The 18,814-nt window shown below is 39.1% G+C and overlaps 1 protein-coding gene and 1 long non-coding RNA gene across 3 annotated transcripts in view; one reads left to right on the top strand and one right to left on the bottom strand.

Annotated features, from left to right (window-relative positions):
* Positions 1–18,814, top strand: part of dgkg (diacylglycerol kinase, gamma) — a 162,842-nt gene that overhangs the window by 33,506 nt on the left and 110,522 nt on the right. The window contains exons 4-5 of one of the 2 annotated variants that reach the window (XM_026145635.2): positions 10,879–10,899; positions 11,519–11,669. In XM_026145635.2, the coding sequence (XP_026001420.1) occupies positions 10,879–10,899; positions 11,519–11,669 (172 nt within the window). The remainder of the gene's footprint in view (positions 1–10,878; positions 10,900–11,518; positions 11,670–18,814) is intronic. The other variant, XM_080291182.1, reaches the window with a different exon arrangement.
* Positions 640–16,934, bottom strand: LOC145421215 (uncharacterized). The gene is made up of 4 exons (XR_013902522.1): positions 16,734–16,934; positions 6,471–6,517; positions 2,192–2,371; positions 640–2,105 (listed from the first exon to the last, which is right to left on the bottom strand). It is a non-coding gene; the product is annotated as an uncharacterized LOC145421215 (long non-coding RNA).

The following is an 18,814-nucleotide window of genomic DNA, read 5'->3' as shown; positions in this document are numbered from 1 at the left end:
ATTTCTTTGTTCACTGAGTTATTGCCCAGCATCAGTGTTGGGGCGTAACCGAATGCATGTACGGGTGTTCTGCGAATCCATACTCTGACGGGTAAAGTTAAGTGTTAAACATTAAAGTTGCAGAGCAGGAACAGACGGCTTGTTTAGATGGGCATGTTCTTTTTAGTGAATTCTCTCTAAAAGGAACAGCATCTAAGCAGAAGCACAAGACTTCTGGAACAGTTTATATGAGAACGCACAGCACCATGTTTGGCAAAAACCAAGCACAGTGTAAACACCTCACACCAGCTGTCAATCACGGTGATGGAGAGGTGATGATTTGGGTTTGTTTTGCAGCCACAGAACCTGGTCACTTTGCAGTTATTAAGTTAATGATGAATCCTGTGTGTACCAACGTATTCTAAAGTCTAATGTAAAGCCATCTGTCCCAAAACTAAAGCTTGGCTGAAACTGGGTTATGCAAACACACCAGAAATCAACAGCAGAACGATTGAAAAGGAAAAGAATTGAAGCTTTAAAACAAACAGCCAAAGTCCGGACCTCAATCTGACTTAAGTGCTGTGGCAGAACGGGCCAGAATTCCCATTCTGGACTGATAAAGTTATACAAGAACAGTCATGGCAAAGGTGTTCTACAGGCTACTGAATCATGACTTGTACTTTAATGATGCTGTACTGTAATCATAAGTGATGGAAGCACATAGACTGATGGTTCAACCGATGAACAGCAGAGGGCAGCTCCATAAGAACATGTTTATAGGTACTAAAGAACCCAGAATACAGGTTTTAAAACTCATTTACCTGATATGCACAGAAGACGATAACAGATTACAGGTTGTTGTATTTCAGCTGCACATCACCGGGCCATGAGCTGTCTTGAATAATAAACTGTAACTATACAAAGGAATAACATTTAGGCTTTAATTTATCAATGCTATAATGTCATAATCAGCCGATCTGTATATATTTGGAGATAGTACTTCCACTTACATCAGAATTTGTACACATACAAAGTATTAAATCTTCCTTTGGCTGCTCCCTTTAGGAGCCACCACAGCAGATCATGTGCCTCCATCTCACCTTATCCCCAGCATCCTCTTCTGTCATACAAACCTGTGGCCTCTGTATGTCCTGTCACACCAACCCTCTGCATGTCACAACACGTCTCATACACAAAAAGCGTGTTAAGAATAAATGTACTTTTACATACGTGGTTATAACAGTTAGATTTTTTTAGGCGAACTATTAAAACCTTACAGACTTCAGACTAATGTCAGAAAATTGGCATATTGTAGAAATAACATTTGAAGTGTCATTTAAAGTTTTAAAATGGCACATTAAAACCTTTAAATGGGTTTACACAACACATGGCATATGTTTTATGTGGTATGCTATTTGTTCCTTTATAAAAATTGCACATGAGACAACTTATGAGAACCAGTAGTTCATTTCTTAAGCCACTCTGAAAAGTCACAATGCCTTCTCATGTTCAAAGCAATTGAGACAGGAGTAGTTGAGTAGTTTTAAAGTCACATATTCAGAAACGGGAGGATGCCGGGGTGGATGGATGAGCTGACAAAACACTTTGTGTTTGCTTCAGACACATGACCAGTAAGCTCATGCTGGTCAGAATTTAATCATTTGTGCACAACGTCTTGATCCATGCTGAATCACCCAGTTAAGTAAATCCCAACAGGTTGATTCTGTTCCCCCGGATGTAGTATTTTCAGTGGGAGAAACTGAATGAGTGACGAAACGTCTCTCCCAACAGAATCAAACTTTTGGGATTTGTGCACAATGTTCACCTAAACGAGTCTTCACCCAAATTGTACTCAATTTCACATTTGTCGTTTTTGCGTTGAGATAAACTGTGAACAGGATGAGTGTCACGGTTGACGATGGCCAACTGTGGGGAAGGTGAGGGAAGGAGGACCCAGGCGCGGAGCTCTGTGTATAAGCAGTGCGTTTATTTACAGTGTATGGAACCAAACAACAATAAATCCCCGTGCTTTCCCCAGACTCCCGTGTCGTGTCCTCCTTGTGCTCTCTGCTCCCGTGTGTCTGCACTCCCGGTGCTCGCTGCTCTTTAGGCTTCCCACGCTCCTCCTGCAGGAAACGATAGCGGCAGCTGTTAGGACACTTAACTATAGCAGCCATGCACTCAAAGACTAAACCTAAACTGGATGACTAACGTGGAGTCTCACGCAATGATTCCGCGTCGGTGGGAGCTCCAAGACTCTCCTAAGTAGCTCCCCCGACGAGCCCTGATCAGCAGCAGGTGTGTGGCAGGAGCTTCGGGTGTGGCCAGTCCCCTAGCAGGGCCACACCCACCAGGCCTGAAGGCGCCTGTAAACCGGTGTTCACAGAAACACCTGCATCCGTACACACACACACATATGTGCAAGCATGGAGAAGAGGGGCAGCAACACCAAAAATACATATAATATAACATAAGTCCATAACTGCTCGGGGACCCTGACAATGAGTCACTACGTCACTGACATTCTGTTTATTTATTTTTGTACGATGGTCTTTTTTGGTCTTTTGTTTTTACAAAAAGCCTCTAATCGTAAAAAAGCACAATTAGAGCTCCAGTGTATTTAGTTAAAGAATTATTTTTGTGCCTGTATTCTGAACTAAATCTTAACAAAAGCTATGTCATAATATTAAAGGGTTAGTTGTTATTGTTGTTCGTGATCTCCTATTCTTATGCATCAGACAGCTATTTAGGTTAGAGTCATGGTTTAACATTTCATATGGCTTAGGGCTAATTTTATACGTCGGAGTGGAGGACTGGTGAAGGTAATCAACTGATGTTCATTAAATCTATGTTCTCATGTGATGTTCAGCCTCTCCCTGCCACCTTTATATTCTCATATGAGAGCCTCATTTTTCTTTCTTACTCTGTTCATTATCACCTCCACTTGGCTATACGATTGTCCTCAGTATTTGCGATGACACAACTAACAGCCTGGCTGGACATTTGGCGCCACAGAACCAGACTTAATGTTCACGTGGGCTTTCTGAGACCCCGTTGTCACCTGGCGCCACCGTGACGACTCTAGCCCTGCATCTGCCATCCATCAGTGTGTGTGCGCTTGTGCATGTGTGTCTGTGCGTGTGCGCATACATAACCCCCAATGAGTCATCGCTGCATCAAGCTAGCTGTTGTGGAATCCACTCAGGAAGTAGACCTTTCTTTCTTCCCACTCACTCATTGTTTTTATTGAGCTTTTATTTTTAGCCAAAGTGTGGTCCGGAATTTTTACACTGATAATAATAATAATGAAAAATGACTGACACATGGAGCTGTCGGTGTTGTTGGGTTTTCTCCAATTTAGCAAACAAATAAATATCGCCCTATCATTCTCAGTGACTGATGAGTGACTGAGAAACAAAGACTGAACATCACACCCACAGATTTCTTTTAACAACAGGCGCAGTCTCTATAAGCATCTGTCATGACAGTGTGGGAGTGATGCCTTTTGCCTTTGCTCTATGCACTTTGTTTGTTGGCCAAGGTTTCAATGAAACAGTGCAAATGTTTGGAGAGCTGTTTTTGAGACATGCGAATTATTTATGTGCTTAAAATGTTTAAGTTGGGTGTGCACTTCATGATTGTCAGGTTGATGTGATTTGGATGTGCTGGCTGATCAAAACCAGACAGACTGGGTCACTTCCAGCTGGGCTTAGTTGGTGTTGACAGCTTGTAGAAAGTGTTATCTTTATTTTTAGGAACCAGTCATTGTTGCCTGTTCTCACTATGTTTTTGAAAAATATATCTAATATTTGTGATTTACAGAGTGTTCACAGGATGTTTTCCCTGTGTCTCTGTGTGTGTTCATAGGTGACTCTAAATTGGCTGTAGGTGTGAATGTTCTTCTACAGCAGCAGTCCCCAACCCCCGGGCCACGGACCGGTACCGGTCCTTGATTCGTTTGCTACCGGGCCGCGAGAGTTGAGGCTCGGGTGTGAAATTTATGGTTTTGAGGGTTTTCATCATTAACTCGGTTTCCCTGGGTCTTTTCCCGTGTTGTAGGAGTGTTTTATTTTGAAAGTAATATTTACACGTTACCATAGCGACCAGAGTGCATTAAGGGGCAGAGAGGAGGATGTTACTCTCAGTGTTGTTGGCGCATTTCTGGAGGACGCTGCTAATAAAGTTACACAATTACACAGCGAATTCATGTTTATTATTATATTAACAAAATACCACAGTTTTTGTCTTGGTCGTATCATTTTATTTTGTTGTATTAAAAGGCCGGTCCGTGAAAATGTTGTCTGACATTAAACTGGTCCATGGCGCCAAGGTTGAGGACCGCTGTTCTACAGCCAGTAAAATAAGTACTGAGTATTGAACATGGCACCAATTTTCTAAGGAAATATATTTCTAAAGCTCCTTGACATCTCACCAGATTTTGGTAACAACCCATCCAAACCACTCATGCAAAGAAATCAAACCATAGATGTCCATAACTTATGTGCAATAATCAGAAATGACACAGGGAAAAAGTATTGAATACGTGAAAAAAGCATGGAAATCAAGACACCATACACTATCAATTAGAAATTAATTAGAAAAAAATCTTGCAGTGCTAATTAATATCAGCTGGCTTAGTCCCAACTGATGGCCTATAAAAAGGTGTCTCATTACCAACGTATCACACAAGAAACCTCTCACGATGGGTACAACCAATGAGCTCTCTCGAGACCTTTGCAACTTTAATGTTGCAAACATAATAATGAGATTGGTTACAGAAGAATTTAAACTACTAATGAATGAATATATGGTTTGATTTCTTTGCATGTGTGGATTGGATAGGTTGTTACTGACATCTGGTGAGAATTTCATGTCAATAGCACCTTTGGAAATATATTTACTTGTTTTCTTTTTTCTTTCTCAGCAGGTGACCCAGGTGATTGATATATGCATTTTTTTCCTTTTTTTCTTCTTCTTTTTTTTCTTTTTTCGGCTCATTCTGTTGGTTTTTGTTTTTTGCCCTTCTCCCCCGTCCCTCTTCTCAGCTGTTTCTCTTTCCCTCTTTCTTTCTCCCCTTCTTTCCCCCAGTCAAGTCTGTCCCGTATTCAGTAAGTGAAAATAAAATAAACAATAAAAGGTGAATCAAATGGACCATTACGGCAAGGCTGGGATGGTCAATTTGGTAAAGTAAATCCGTTGGGCATCTTTCTTTGCCTTTAGACAACAATTCTGATGGCAAAAGAGCCAAACGGGACAGGCAAAAAAAAAAAAAGAAAAAAAAAGAAAAAAGAAAAAAGGAAATATATTTACTTAAAAAACTGGTGATGTGTTCAGTACTTATTTTGCCTGCTGTATCTCTCTCTCTGTCAACTCTGTGTCAAACTGGCTACCTGTCCATGGTGGACTTTGGCTCCTGAGACCCTGAATCTGGTAAAGGAAATAGAAAGGAATGGATGGATTTGTGGCTGCTGTAAAGTCAGTCTTTTTTCTTCCATGAGGAAGCTAGCTGGGGCTTTTCTCCACTTCACAGAGGTGGTAAACTTTTATTGCAGGCAGTCTTTTATTTGTTATAAGTAGATATGAACAAATCCTGCTTTTGTGGTGCTCTTTTTTCCTCTGTTTAAGTGACTGCTTTAAGCAGCAGTATCAGGGTCTAGCAACTGTATCCAATCAAAGAACCACTCGCTATTCTTTTTTTAGATTCTATTTTTGGCATTTTAAGCCTTTATTTGACGGCACAGTGGAGAGAGTAGACAGGAAAGCTGTTCGAGAGAGTGTGATGGAATGACACGCAGGAAACGATCTGGGGCAGGCTCAAACCCAGCTCACTTTTTACTTTATGAAGATTTTTTAGCTGTTCTTGCAACTTCTAGTAGTTAACTTATAAAAGCACACCTTAGAATTTGCTTGTTTAGCACGCGCTAGTAGTTCTGGGGCAGGTTCTTCATTCATGCCTGGCCCAGCAGTTCTCTGCTCAGGTGCTTAGAGCTGATCAAAAATGATAGCTGTGGATGGAACAGTGATGCATAAGCAAAGTCAATCAAAGCATTTGACAGACGGGCTAAAAGAAGAAAAAGAAGAAGAAGATTAAATGGAGCATGTAAAAGTGTCATTTGGGAGATATTTACAGTTCAGCAGCCTTGAGCTCGCTCACACAGAGAACAGCCTGTAGTTGCTCTCGGGAAAAAGTGTTTCCCAGAGGGATGAGAATTTTTGCAAATGCATCTGGAGGTACTTCGATTCAAAGCACTGTATCAACCTATGAAAAGCAGCTTTTTGTATGTCCTGATTTCATATAAAGTACGTTCTGTGGTATGTGTGCACATGAGCATATTTGACTGAATCTGCTGTGCTACACGATGGACACCGGATTAAAGCCTTGCAGTGTTTTTGGCCAAATAAGGAGAAGCGAGTGATATGAATAATGCCTGGCAGGATTTGGGAGCTCTCAGGGTTAGGTTAGCAGTGTTGAGCTGAGGGCGGATCCTTACCACTGTGTGCTCTTCTCCGATGGGCATCAGTTACAGCAGCTCCAAACCTGCAGAACAGAAGCATTTTAAAAGTGTGTCTGTCTTCAAAGTGAAAAGAATCAATTGTACTTTCTACTATTTTAGAACATACTAAATTCTGTACAACCTTAATATATTTGCTAGTTTTACTTGTATTTACTTTTTTGTTTATTATTATTATTATTATTATTATTATTATTATTATTATTATTATTATTAATATTATTATTATTATTATTATTATTATTATTATTATTAATATTATTATTATTATTATTATTATTATTATTATTATTGAAACAGAACTCTTAAACAACCCACTAAGAAGAATATGACAGACAGCTTTGGTAGTGATGGGAGCCCTTATAAGAGGTTATCAAAACGTTTTGAGTCCAGCTGCTATTTTTAGATCCCAATGCAGAAGTCCTGTTATGGACCCTTTGTACTTGTGCCTCTGTGAGGAGTGCTGGATCTCCTCGTGTGTGTCAAAATGGCGATCCTTCATTTTGATTTCCAGTTTTGGGAATAAAGTTGCCTGAAGAGAAATCAAAAACAAACCAAAAAACACAGGCTTGCTTCCGGCCTCGTTCATTACCTGAAATTCTGCATCCAGGCCTGGAAACTATCGACTCATCTGAAAACTGTGGAAAACTGCCGAGGCTTCACTGGAGAACCAACTCATCATTAGTAATGATCCTTCACACAAAATTTTATGTCAGTTTGAAACAACATAATGTCTGCTCTCTGCACAAGTTTGAGGACCATTGCGAAATTGCAAAGCACAAGATCCCGACCCTGTCCCAACTAAACAATTGTCATAAAACCTTTTTTCTCTCCATTCTGAGGTGCAGACTCCTTAATTTGCAGTCTCAATTGCTGTTTTCTGATAGCACCTATGCTGGATTAGAGCCAAGTGTCACGGTGGAGTGTGTATGGAGGACCCAGGTGCGGACACAGGCGAAGGAACAGAATTAATACTAACAAATGGCGAGCCTTTATTTCGGCTGACATACATGAAACATAAATCAAAGCGAGAAAACAAACTAGACTGTGAAACTATGATTCAACTAAGACACTATGAACTGGACTAGGATTTCTACAACAAGGGTAAGATCCACATACAACACAATGCTGAGCACACGAAGACTGAGGACTTTAATACACACATGAGGTGATCAGGGGAAGTGGAGACACATGAGGACACAGCTGACTCGAATGAAACAGGGGGGAGTAAAACTAACCACATGAACACAGAACACAAGACCCTTTTCAAAATAAAATAGGAAACATGGAGACTTACACATGACAACACAAGCTTAACAGACCTAAAACACATGACAGTCTAGACAAGGAACGACACACAGAAACCAAGGAGACAGCTGATAAGTAATCGTTAACCTAAACCTCCACTAAACCCGAAATAAGAATAACACACAAACTTATAATCACCAAACTAAAATGAGAACTTCAAAATTACAAAATAAGACCCAGAGACCCAGCCTGTGACACCAAGCTTGGTCGACAGAATGATCAACCTTTCAAGTACGGACACTCGTCATCACTGAACAACATTGTTTTAACTAATAGAAGCAGTTGACAACTCTCCAAGAAATACGCTAGTTTTTCCGTCTTATATAGGGTTTTTCAGCAGTACAGTATATATGAGTAAAATAACTATTATGAACAGATGATTTCCTCAGATGCCTTGCCCAAATTCTAGACCAAGTGGTTTTGCTTTAAAAAAAAAAACAAAAAACGTGTAAAGATCAATAGACAGCATCCTGAAAACTCTTGAAAACAATCAGGCATTTTATCTTTTCTGCCCAATTTTTAACAATATCCTTGATAAACCCCTTCTACTTCTTTTTTTTTTTTTTGATAAAATAACATTTCAACCCTTAGTTCTCAGTCATCTTATAAAGCTGCCAAAAACCATCTGTCATGTTATTGTCCAAATCTTACACATATGTTACTGTATTAGACTATTGTAAGCCAAAATCTAGTTTATATATATTATATATATTATATCTTTGAAACATCTTTGTAACATCTCCTTCATATCTTTGCAACGTTGTCCACTTGATTCACCTGCTTCAAAAAAACTGTTTTGAAAATCAGTTTTACAACTAGAAGTCATATAGATTTAAATCATCAATTCAGCTTGACTTGGAATTAGTTTTATAAGCACTGGTTGTGTACAAAAGCATCTTTAATTCTATATGTTGTCCACCAGATATACAAAACTGAAAACAAATTCTCTTTTGACTTGATAAATCATAGGGACGCCTACAGTAAACTTGGTGATCCATCCCTCCTCCACCTCAGTGCTGATCTGATCGCTAGACTTATAACTCTTATTTGTAATTTAACACTTTCTACAGCCAATTTTTTTTAAATATGGAAAGCTGCACAGGTCTTACTACTCGATAAAAGTAATGACCCTAGTCACTTAACTATGGAAGAGGGCCAGAGGGGCCGATGGCGCGATATGGCAGCCTCGCTTCTGTCAGTCTGCCCCAGGGCAGCTGTGGCTACAACTGTAGCTGCCTCCACCAGTGTATGAATGTGAGAGTGAATGAATAGTGGAATTGTAAAGCGCTTTGAGGGCCCCGAAAAGCGCTATATAAATGCAATCCATTATTATTATTATTATTATTAACTAATTACCACCCTATTTAAAACTGTTTAGTCCTAAAGCCCTAGATAATGGGCAATTAAAGTGTATAACATTTTACAGTGATAGCAGACAGGTTTTAGATCATGTCGCAGAACAATGCCTGCAGTGTGTGTGTACGTAACAATAGTATGGAAATGCTTGATCATCAGTATTGTGCTGCACTTTTGATAGATCCATCAAAAACATTCGATTCAGTAGATTGTGGCATTTTATGAGAAAAAACACACAGGTAGATCTTTTTTGACTTCTTCTTTTCACCGTGTACGCAAACAATGTTATCAGTGTTACCCAAAACTGTAATGTACATTTTTATGCAGACACTATTTTATATGCCACTGATTTGGCAAATCTATAGAAACAAGAAAATTACACCCAAAGATTGGATTTTTATATAAACATAAATCACTATACAATTTTGTCTGCATAAATAGGCAATTCTTTTCCTAGTCACCATTACACCTTACATGGAAAGGTGGGCTAGTACGTGCTACTGGAGTGATTACAAAGTGTAGGCTGGGGCCATGAAGGTACTGCAGGTGGGCCACAGTAATAACATACCTGAATTTAAAAGTACTGAGAAGTATGTACACATACATGTTTATATAAATGTATTTATATAAAATTGATTTAAAAATAGCAACAGGAGGTGATAGTTTGCGATGTTAATCATTAGTCTGGCTTAACTGTACAGCCCTTGTGTCCCAGCTGCAGGTGGGTCGTAAATTGGCTTTAACGCGTTGCATACGAGTGGGTAACATTTGCAACTGATAGCCAACAGTGTGGCCACTGATGGCTGTCACTTTATCTTATCTTAGCCACTATTGGCTAATGTTTGGTTTATGTGTTTTTTTAAGGAAATACATCATTTTCTCCTGTATTTTGATAAGAATGAAGATTTAAGGCTCAGTGTGCCCCATGGGATTTTCTGGTATGGAAATTCCCATCCCTGGGAATGGCTGCCCTAGTGAATCAAGGAGCATTGCATGATGTTTATTTACAAGGCTCAACTGCAAAGATTGCCTGCATACCTCTGTTCCTTGACTGAATTTAAACATAGTACTTAAAATATCAGATCACAGGACCCCTTAACATGAGCTGTACCTCACACTCACACTGAACTTGGAAAATCTTGATTTAAATCCTTTGCTGTTACTTAGTTAGTTAAAAGTTGCAAAAACTATGAAACTTGACTATCTGATTTCACTGAAAAATTTTAAAGAGTTGAAAGACTTTTTCTTTATTTGTGATCATGTATGATTGGTTTTATTACATAGCTGGGTGTCTTTTTTCTGTATACATGTCTCTCTTAAAAACAGATCTTGACCTCAATGAGACTACCTGTTAAGAAGCTTGTTAATGCAAACTTAAAAATGTAATGTTTTCATTTGATGAGTAGTACAAAAGCTGATTATATAGTTATTTTTACAACCATTTTTTTCTAAAAAATGCCATTGTCACTCGCACAAACTCTGCCCATGGTTGCCGTGACCTTTTCCAGTAGACCGTACCTCCTTTTGTCATTTTTTCAGCCTGACTTCCTGCTTGATGGTACACCAATGTTGCCAAAGTTGTCCTAGTCAGAAAGCATCACTACCATCGCCACTGAAGATTCACACGAACAAGCTAATTCCTTTCTTCTTTTACCCACTCCTCCCTCACTCTTCCTCCTTCCTCCCTCCCCATTTCCTCTTTATTGTTCCAAATGTTAAACAGAAGCAAGACGTTCTCAACCAAGTAAGCCTCAGCCCGGTGGGCTCTGCATGCTGTGTGGTGTCTGTGTCAGCAGACTGCATGCACATTCTGTCCACTAACATAACATGACCACGCTCTTACCGCTGCAGATGATCTGTTACACAGCCAGGGGAAAAGGCCATGGGGCTGTTGAGTTCAGTGCTAGTATGTACCCATCATATTGCTGTATCAGGGGAAGCTGTGGGTGTGTGTGTGTGTACATTAACATGACACAACATAACATTTCTGTATTCAGCAATGTGACTATTACATGTTTTACTGTGTATATTTTTTGTGTATATATATCTTTCTTTACATTCTTTTTAAAGCCATTGGGCCTCCAAGCTCAAATGGGTTTTTTTTCTGGATGCAGCTTCTAGTACATCCATTCAGTCATTACTAAGCTTAAAGATGTGATGGTCAGTTGATACCACATTTACATTGAACTGTTTAAGAAAATACTGGCATGGCACTCCAAATCACGACTGTGGACTCTCATTTCAGGTCAGATCAACTAAAGCTGGAAACCCCATCACATTTTCTGTCCATGGGTGGTGGTATTGGTGTATACATGTCCATCAGTAAGTCTGTTAACATCTTTGCCCTTTCCTTTCTCATGCAGCCTATTGACTATGAGGGCTTCCAGCTCTTCATGGTGACTTATTTGGAGAATGACATACCAGAAGAGCTTTGTCAACATCTCTTTACTTCCTTCAAGAGCAAGACGGGAGGCTGTTCTCCAGACCAGTCTCGGGCAGGAACGAGCTTATTGGGTAGGCTGCTTGTGTTGTTGTCTTAAATAATACTCATCCCAGTAATATTCACCCCACGCATCTAGTGGGAATGGATGTGGGAAGTTGGGTAATACTGTTACATTATTAGAGGTAACACAGGGTAACAAACTGTGCAGATATAGGAGGTCGGATGATCTGATATCCTCGTGTTGGTGTTGTTCCCAGACCATCATGAAAATGTTGTTCCAGGTTCAACATTGCAAGTGACCAATCACATTGTTGTGACGTTATTCCTTTGCGCGCCAAGCCATTCGTGCATTTATGAAATTCCAATGTTGCAAGGACAATATCAATTCTGCTTACTGTTTATTAAAGGGTCACGGTCAGGGTCCATTGATCGGCGGACAGAGGCGGTTTTACGCAGCTTAAGTACAGTTTTTCGTTTTACGCCGGTTTTTCCCAAAGTCGCAAAAGTATGACGTCACAACATTCTGATTGGTCACTTGCAATGTTGATCCTGGAACAACATTTAGTATGATGATCTGGGAACAACACCAACACGAGGATATCAGATCAACCATAGGAGGTCAAGGCTGAGGATAATTATATAATTGTGACCATGATGCCATATATGTTATTATTTGAATCAAAACCTTGACCTGTTTCCAAACATAATAAAGCTGCCATATCCCTAAACCTAACCAAATAGAGCAAATAATATATACATATATGCACTGCTTCAGGTTGGAGGACACACCATTCTAATGATGTGTAGTTCATTAGCTAGCTTCCTTCATAGCTACGAATTAGTTACCTTTCTACTTCCTAAACTGGTTGTGCTTTTGGCTGTCTAGCTTTAACATTAGCATTAGTTTGTAAAATCTCACCACTATTTGTCAGTAGATTGCAGATTGCTGTGAACAGAGTTATGTTTTCTTACCCTGTCTAATTCAAGTTTATAATTCTAGCTGCAGTGGACAACATCCGGTTGTTAAGTGATGATGTATGAACCCTGCTTTTGGGTCCAAACTACTCTGTGTTTATTGAGGCTGTTGTGTTTTTAACATGTTGTAATGCTTTGCATCTTGTTAGAGTTAATCGGTGATCACTTTCTGATCACTTTCTCTCTTGGTTGTTATTTCCACTATTCATCGGCAAACACATTTTAAAGCTCAGTTTTTGAAACCATACGATGTAACTACAGCCCAGTCCCTGCAGCAGTAAATTAATGACTAACCTCGTATTGTGGATGGATTATCTAAGTTGTTCTCCTGACTGAAGTTTGGTCCGTTTACAGCATCCTGCTGTGCAATTGCATTTGTCCCTAACCATCGGGAACCCTCACGTTAACTTTTATCGAGTGGAAAGAAGTTAGCGTTCATCCTCCAGCTTCACTGTGTTCATATTATGCTAACATAGCTGTGCAGCTAGCCACCACGTAGCGCATCATTATATACCAGCTAGGCCAACTTCAGTAACCGTACAAAGGTCACTGCTGTTTACTTTTCTGTCTTCATTTCTGTTGGAAGTGATAGCAGAGCTGTACGTTTTAATTTTTCGGAAGTCCCTCGGTCAGAACATGGTACATCATGTTTAGATTGAAACTAGCAAGCTAACTCTCTGCTGACTTCGAACTCCATTAAACTTAATAAATTCTGTTTTCGTGGATGTTAAACTTAATTTTTACACCTGGTAGAGCAGGCACACTCATCATTTTATTAAAGATAAAAGAATTTACACAGTTTGTAACTGTGATGCAACAGTATTAATTTGACTTATTAATTGTTTATTATTATTAAGTATTAATTGTGCCTGAAGCGGAGTTTTGACCTGGAAATGGCGAATGACGTCAGACTTATAGACCGGACAAGGAACTCTGGCCACTGAGTGTAGGCTTTAAATCCAGTATTTACCTCAGTTATCAATATGCCGGGTCTCCATGTGTAGTTACTGTAGAGGACACTGTAAAAGTTGTGATGAGTCGGTGGAGCTCAGGATATCGGGTATGGAGGACCACAAGAGCCACACACATCGAAATAAAGAATTTTATGCTTGAATATTGAATTGTAGAACAAATTATGCATTTTTAAATTCATTTACGAAGTCATATTTAAATTAGTAATGTTTGAATGAATAAAATAAAGTAATTTATTATTTAAAAATTTAATTTAAAATAGTGCTGTCAGCATTAATCTCGTTAAAATGACGTTAACGCCATAACTGAATTAACGTGGCAAATCTCCGTTAGCAGGTTAACGCGGATCGCCCCGTGCGTGGGGCTGCACGATGCAAACGCATTAACGAGCTAACTGCGCTAACGCGTTGACGGCGTGCAGCCCCACGCACGGGGCGATCTGCACTACTTATATAGTATTTGTATTTGTATTCTATTTTTATCTTATTGTATATTTATTTTATTTTATTCTACTGTATATAGTATTTTATTTTATTCTATTCTGTACAGTTGTGTACTGTATTTATTCTTATTGTATTCTAATTTTTGCCTCATAACTTTTGCACTGTCCACTTCCTGCTGTGACAAAACAAATTTCCCACGTGTGGGACTAATAAAGGTTATCTTATCTTATCTTATCTTAACTCACTAACTGTTATTTGCCACGTTAATGCGGTTATGATGTTAACGTCATTTTAACGAGATAAACGCTGACAAAACGCTTTAAAATAAAAACACTATCTATATTTCAAAATGAATGATTAATCCATTTAAAAAAAAAACTTCAAATCAAAAAAGAATTTCACAAAAAAAGAATTAAACTCTAAATAAAAACCTCCTTTCAAAAACCATTTTCGAATTCCAATTAAAAAACTGATTTTCAAAATTGTTTTTAAAACACAATTTAAAAAAGAGACATAAGTAAATGGATTAAAAATCAAACATTTATTTCTGACATTTAAAATGGCGATTCCACTCCTCACTCCCCATTTACCTTTCCTGTTAGCTCACGGATTAGCTATTATATTAGCTATTGGATTAGCTTTCTCATTTCTGAAATACCGAAGCAATGCAAATTAGCCACGCGGCTTTCTGTAAGGAGCTCCCTGATTGGTTGGACAGACACAGGCTGGCTAACTGGGTGAGAATGTAAACAAACTGTTTATCAGAGGGAAATGGCAAATTTTAGGATACTCAAGCCTAACATTAGCCACCATAATGTTAGCTTATAACCAACTATTGCTCATTGTCAGCTGTTCCATTCAGGTTTGCATGTCTACTCTGCAGACAATAACTAACTCTGACAATAGCTATAATAAATCGCCATATTTATCCACGTTTTCTTGTATCAGATCCCTGATTCAGTTCAGGAGAGGTGTCTTGAGGTCATATCTCAAGACACCGCTTTTAAATGAGATATTGATTGTGTTTTCTTTTTTCTCTTTATTGGTGAAGGGAACCATCTTCTCACATGTTAAAACACTGATGTGATCCTTCATATCTTGTTTTTGAAGGTACTTTCGTAGCACTCGCCTATGAGGTCACCATCACCATGGAATACATTGTTAAAACCCCTGCACAGGTTCATATTTACCTCAGTTAGGACAGTTATAGTTTGAAACTGATGACAATAAATGACAAGCTTGGGTAGAGAAACATTCTTTTATCATTCTTATATACAAATGAAAACAATACTTTAACTATTTTTCATGTGTATGTGTTTACTAAATATGTTGTAGTTTGATTCATGCCCTGCTCACTAACAGAAAGGGCAGAGCATATGACCTCTGATACAAACTGAAACCAGGGTACAATCAAGATATTTTGGCCTTACTGTATGGGAGCTTTCCTATTGTACATCTTCATATTCAGTCTGTGGTTTGGGCACTTTGTGACTCTTTGTGTGCTCAAGACAACTACAACTGTACATCAAGGCAACTTTATCAGGGGTTACATCATGATTGACCATCCTGTGTAAAAACCCCAAAACCTTTAAGCTAGCCACTTTCAGTTTAAAGTAAAGAGAGATTCGCTACTTCCATACCTTTTTAAAAAAAATACCTTTCATGTTTTCATTTAATTCAGTGAACAAGTTTCACAGTATAAGAGAAAGCTGAGCCGCCATGTTGGTCCAATTTAAAATATGGGAACCGACAGCCCATGAGACTGTCCTTGTCCAGCCAGTAGCTAGATGCCTGCATGTTAATGGGAGGCTGTAGGACAGGGAGAACACATATCAGTCATCTCTTGTGATGGATTCTAGTGGCACACCCATTCTGTATCCATTACTAGAAAGTAGCATGATCCCTTGCATCAAAAAGCACTCCTGTGGAAACACAATGCACAAACCTGACTTCTGTACTCGCCAGCCACTAAACTCCATGATCAACCTCGCACAGGTTAGTTAGGTTATTGTTATTGAATCAGCTGTGAGGGCAATCAGCAGATGTTCACTTTCTGACTGACTGTTCTGTCGTGTTAAGCTGATTTTGTATAAGATTTTTTTAAGCCTATGGCCTGTCCAGGCTCACAGCGCTTTTTAAAGAGATTTTTAAGTCCTAGCTGTAACTTTTATCAAACATGTTTAACACCAATACTATGACAATATGGACTCCACAGAGAGATTGACAATGATATGAAAGTCAGACCAGGTTGTTTAGTTTCCTTTTTTAGGTTTACAGCCAAGATTACTGTATAGAGTTAACATCAAGCAAGTGAAGAGAGGTTTCGAAGTAGCCATGTTTGCTGAAATTTGACCAGTGGTCAGATGGTCATCAGCTGTAGTTGTTCAATTATGTCAGAGTTCAAAGCATTTGATCATTCAGTCATTTGAGAATCTCTTGTTGGGTAAATATCCAGTGAGAAAAGGAGAAGATAGGGATGTAGTACTCTTTATAACGGTATGCCATCTGACAAACATCACAACAGTTGCTCAATTAACACTAAAGACGTCAGCGACAAAAGAAATATTACAAGGTCAGACAGAGAGGCTCTCCAGTCACATTGTCGATCTGCAAATTAGGCTATATTTAAAAGTTCTCAGTTAACAAAAATGCACAGATGAACACTGACGCAAAACTAACTTCACACTGATAAGGGGAAAAGCACACACGAGCACAGACATCTATGGGACACACCGGGTCACTTACTCTGTCCTCTGCGCAGTATGTAAACACTTTCTGCCTCGTTGCCGCCATGTAAGTGCTGCGTGGGCCTAGGCACCAAGATCTGCCCGTCTGACTGCAGAGCAGCTGAAGAGACAGATGGACTGCTGAATTAGGAGTCTATTTATGTGCTATAAAGCTTGTAAAAGTAAGAGGCAACAAGTGCAGAGAGGCAAAATGTGAGTGAGAGAATGTCACTTTGGGTAGTGGCATTGGAGCTGTGAGTCCCAGCGCTGTGACTCAGTCCACAGGCCGAGGTTGCCTGTCATCTGCCTGTCTTTGTGTCATCCTTTTAGTCTTTTGTAATGGTCTGAAAATGCAGAAATGGCAGTACAGCAAATGTTGCTATCAGTCTTATTTGTTTTCCACATGGACCCTAAAGCCTCTGGTATACTTGCTTCCAGGTAACAGTGGGAGTTTGGCTGTTTCGCTGTGTGCAGCCTGAACGATGAGTCTTACAAGTAGCATGCCCATGAGATACAGTCAGGACAGCTAGTTTTTATCTACCCGTAAAATACTTTGGGAAATGTCCATCCTAATTTTCAGCTGTCAAAGGCAGCATATTTTCACATTTGATAGGAAAATTAAAAGATCATTACCATTTACTTTAGAATAAAATCTCATATTACGTGTGTGTCGTGTATCTTAGCTTCACAGAAGGGTGGTAGTGAAATCAGACTATCAACAACAATGAAAGTCCTAAAAGATGATTGATAAACCAAACATCAGGAGACAAGAAGATACCAAGTTGATAAACTTATAAAGGCAAAAAGAGTTAATACTTTAATAAAAGGAGAGAAAAAAAATCAGACACGAAATCAGAAATTAGGATGGGAAAACAACAAAGGTAGGAAACTCAAAAGCAATAGACTACATGAGAAATAACCTTAAAATAAAACAAACTAACTGAAAAATTCATGACATACACAGACATAAAAAGGTCAAATAAATAGGTAAAATACTATAAAATTAGGAAAAAAAAATGAAGGACATGCAGAACATGGTACACATTGTTTGTCATTTAGGATTCTCAAAGTAGGTATTCTTGTGTGGGTGAAGGAATTACTCTTTACCTTTGTATATTCATGTTTATCCTCTTTGGGGGGTACAAAGTACAAAGGCCTGAACAAGCAGTGTGTACATGAGCAAATGCATCATGAGTTCATCTTAGGAAGCCTGCATACAAGTGACAGTAACTGAGCATAATAACTTCACTTTATCTTCATCATATTTGCAAAAATGAATGAATAACATTAACCTAACCTGTGTGAGGTTGATCACCGAGTTTAGTGGTTGGCGAGTACAGTCTGTGGCAGCTTCAGTGTTTAGAGTCCCACAGTTGTTAGAGCCTGCACTACCACCTGGTGGTAGACTGGTATAACCTTACTGTACTGGTTAGATTTCAGGTATGGCCTCATATTGTTATGCATGTTTTTTTTCGGTACGTTTCATCTTCATCATTTGTGTCAGAAGAAAAGTCATATTTGCCCAAGTCTATGCTCCTTGGACAACTTTATAAAGACTGTTTCACTGCATGTGATATGTTGCATTCTGATGCTGTGTTGCATTCTCATTTGAAACAATATCTACCTGAACATATAACAGAATTCTTAATTGCACCCACTGATTGTGCAGTTAAACTTCTGTGCTCATTAAAGATCCAAAAATGAGGCTCTTATTTTGATAAGGTTTCTGGGAATCGATTTTGTTCTTAAATACTGAACAGTATATGCATCAGGAGGTCTCCATCAACACTGATGTTCACTCACTGTTGCTGCGTCTACCACTGTCTTTTTCCCCTCAAATCAATGATGGACCATAGAAGCCCGTTCCATCGATGCAGGCATCTCTATTCAGACCGAAGTGGCCTGTGCTCCCATTACAGGTACCACAACAAGCTTGTATCATTGCATTGATGTTATCATAATGGGTCAAGAGTCCTGCGGGCTGTAGCCTCCCGCTCCCTTGGTGGTTGCTTCTTTATGTTGTGTTGATGTGAGTTCATGGTCTTTTGGCTGTAGCTCGGTGAATGACAGTGGTGCTTTGTGAGTGTATTTGGTTTTAAT

Source organism: Astatotilapia calliptera, chromosome 16 (assembly GCF_964374335.1).
Source record: "Astatotilapia calliptera chromosome 16, fAstCal68.1, whole genome shotgun sequence".
In the NCBI taxonomy this organism is placed as follows: domain Eukaryota; kingdom Metazoa; phylum Chordata; class Actinopteri; order Cichliformes; family Cichlidae; genus Astatotilapia; species Astatotilapia calliptera.
The sequence above is the reverse complement of the archived record's forward strand: the minus strand, read 5'-3'. Positions and strand labels throughout refer to the sequence as shown.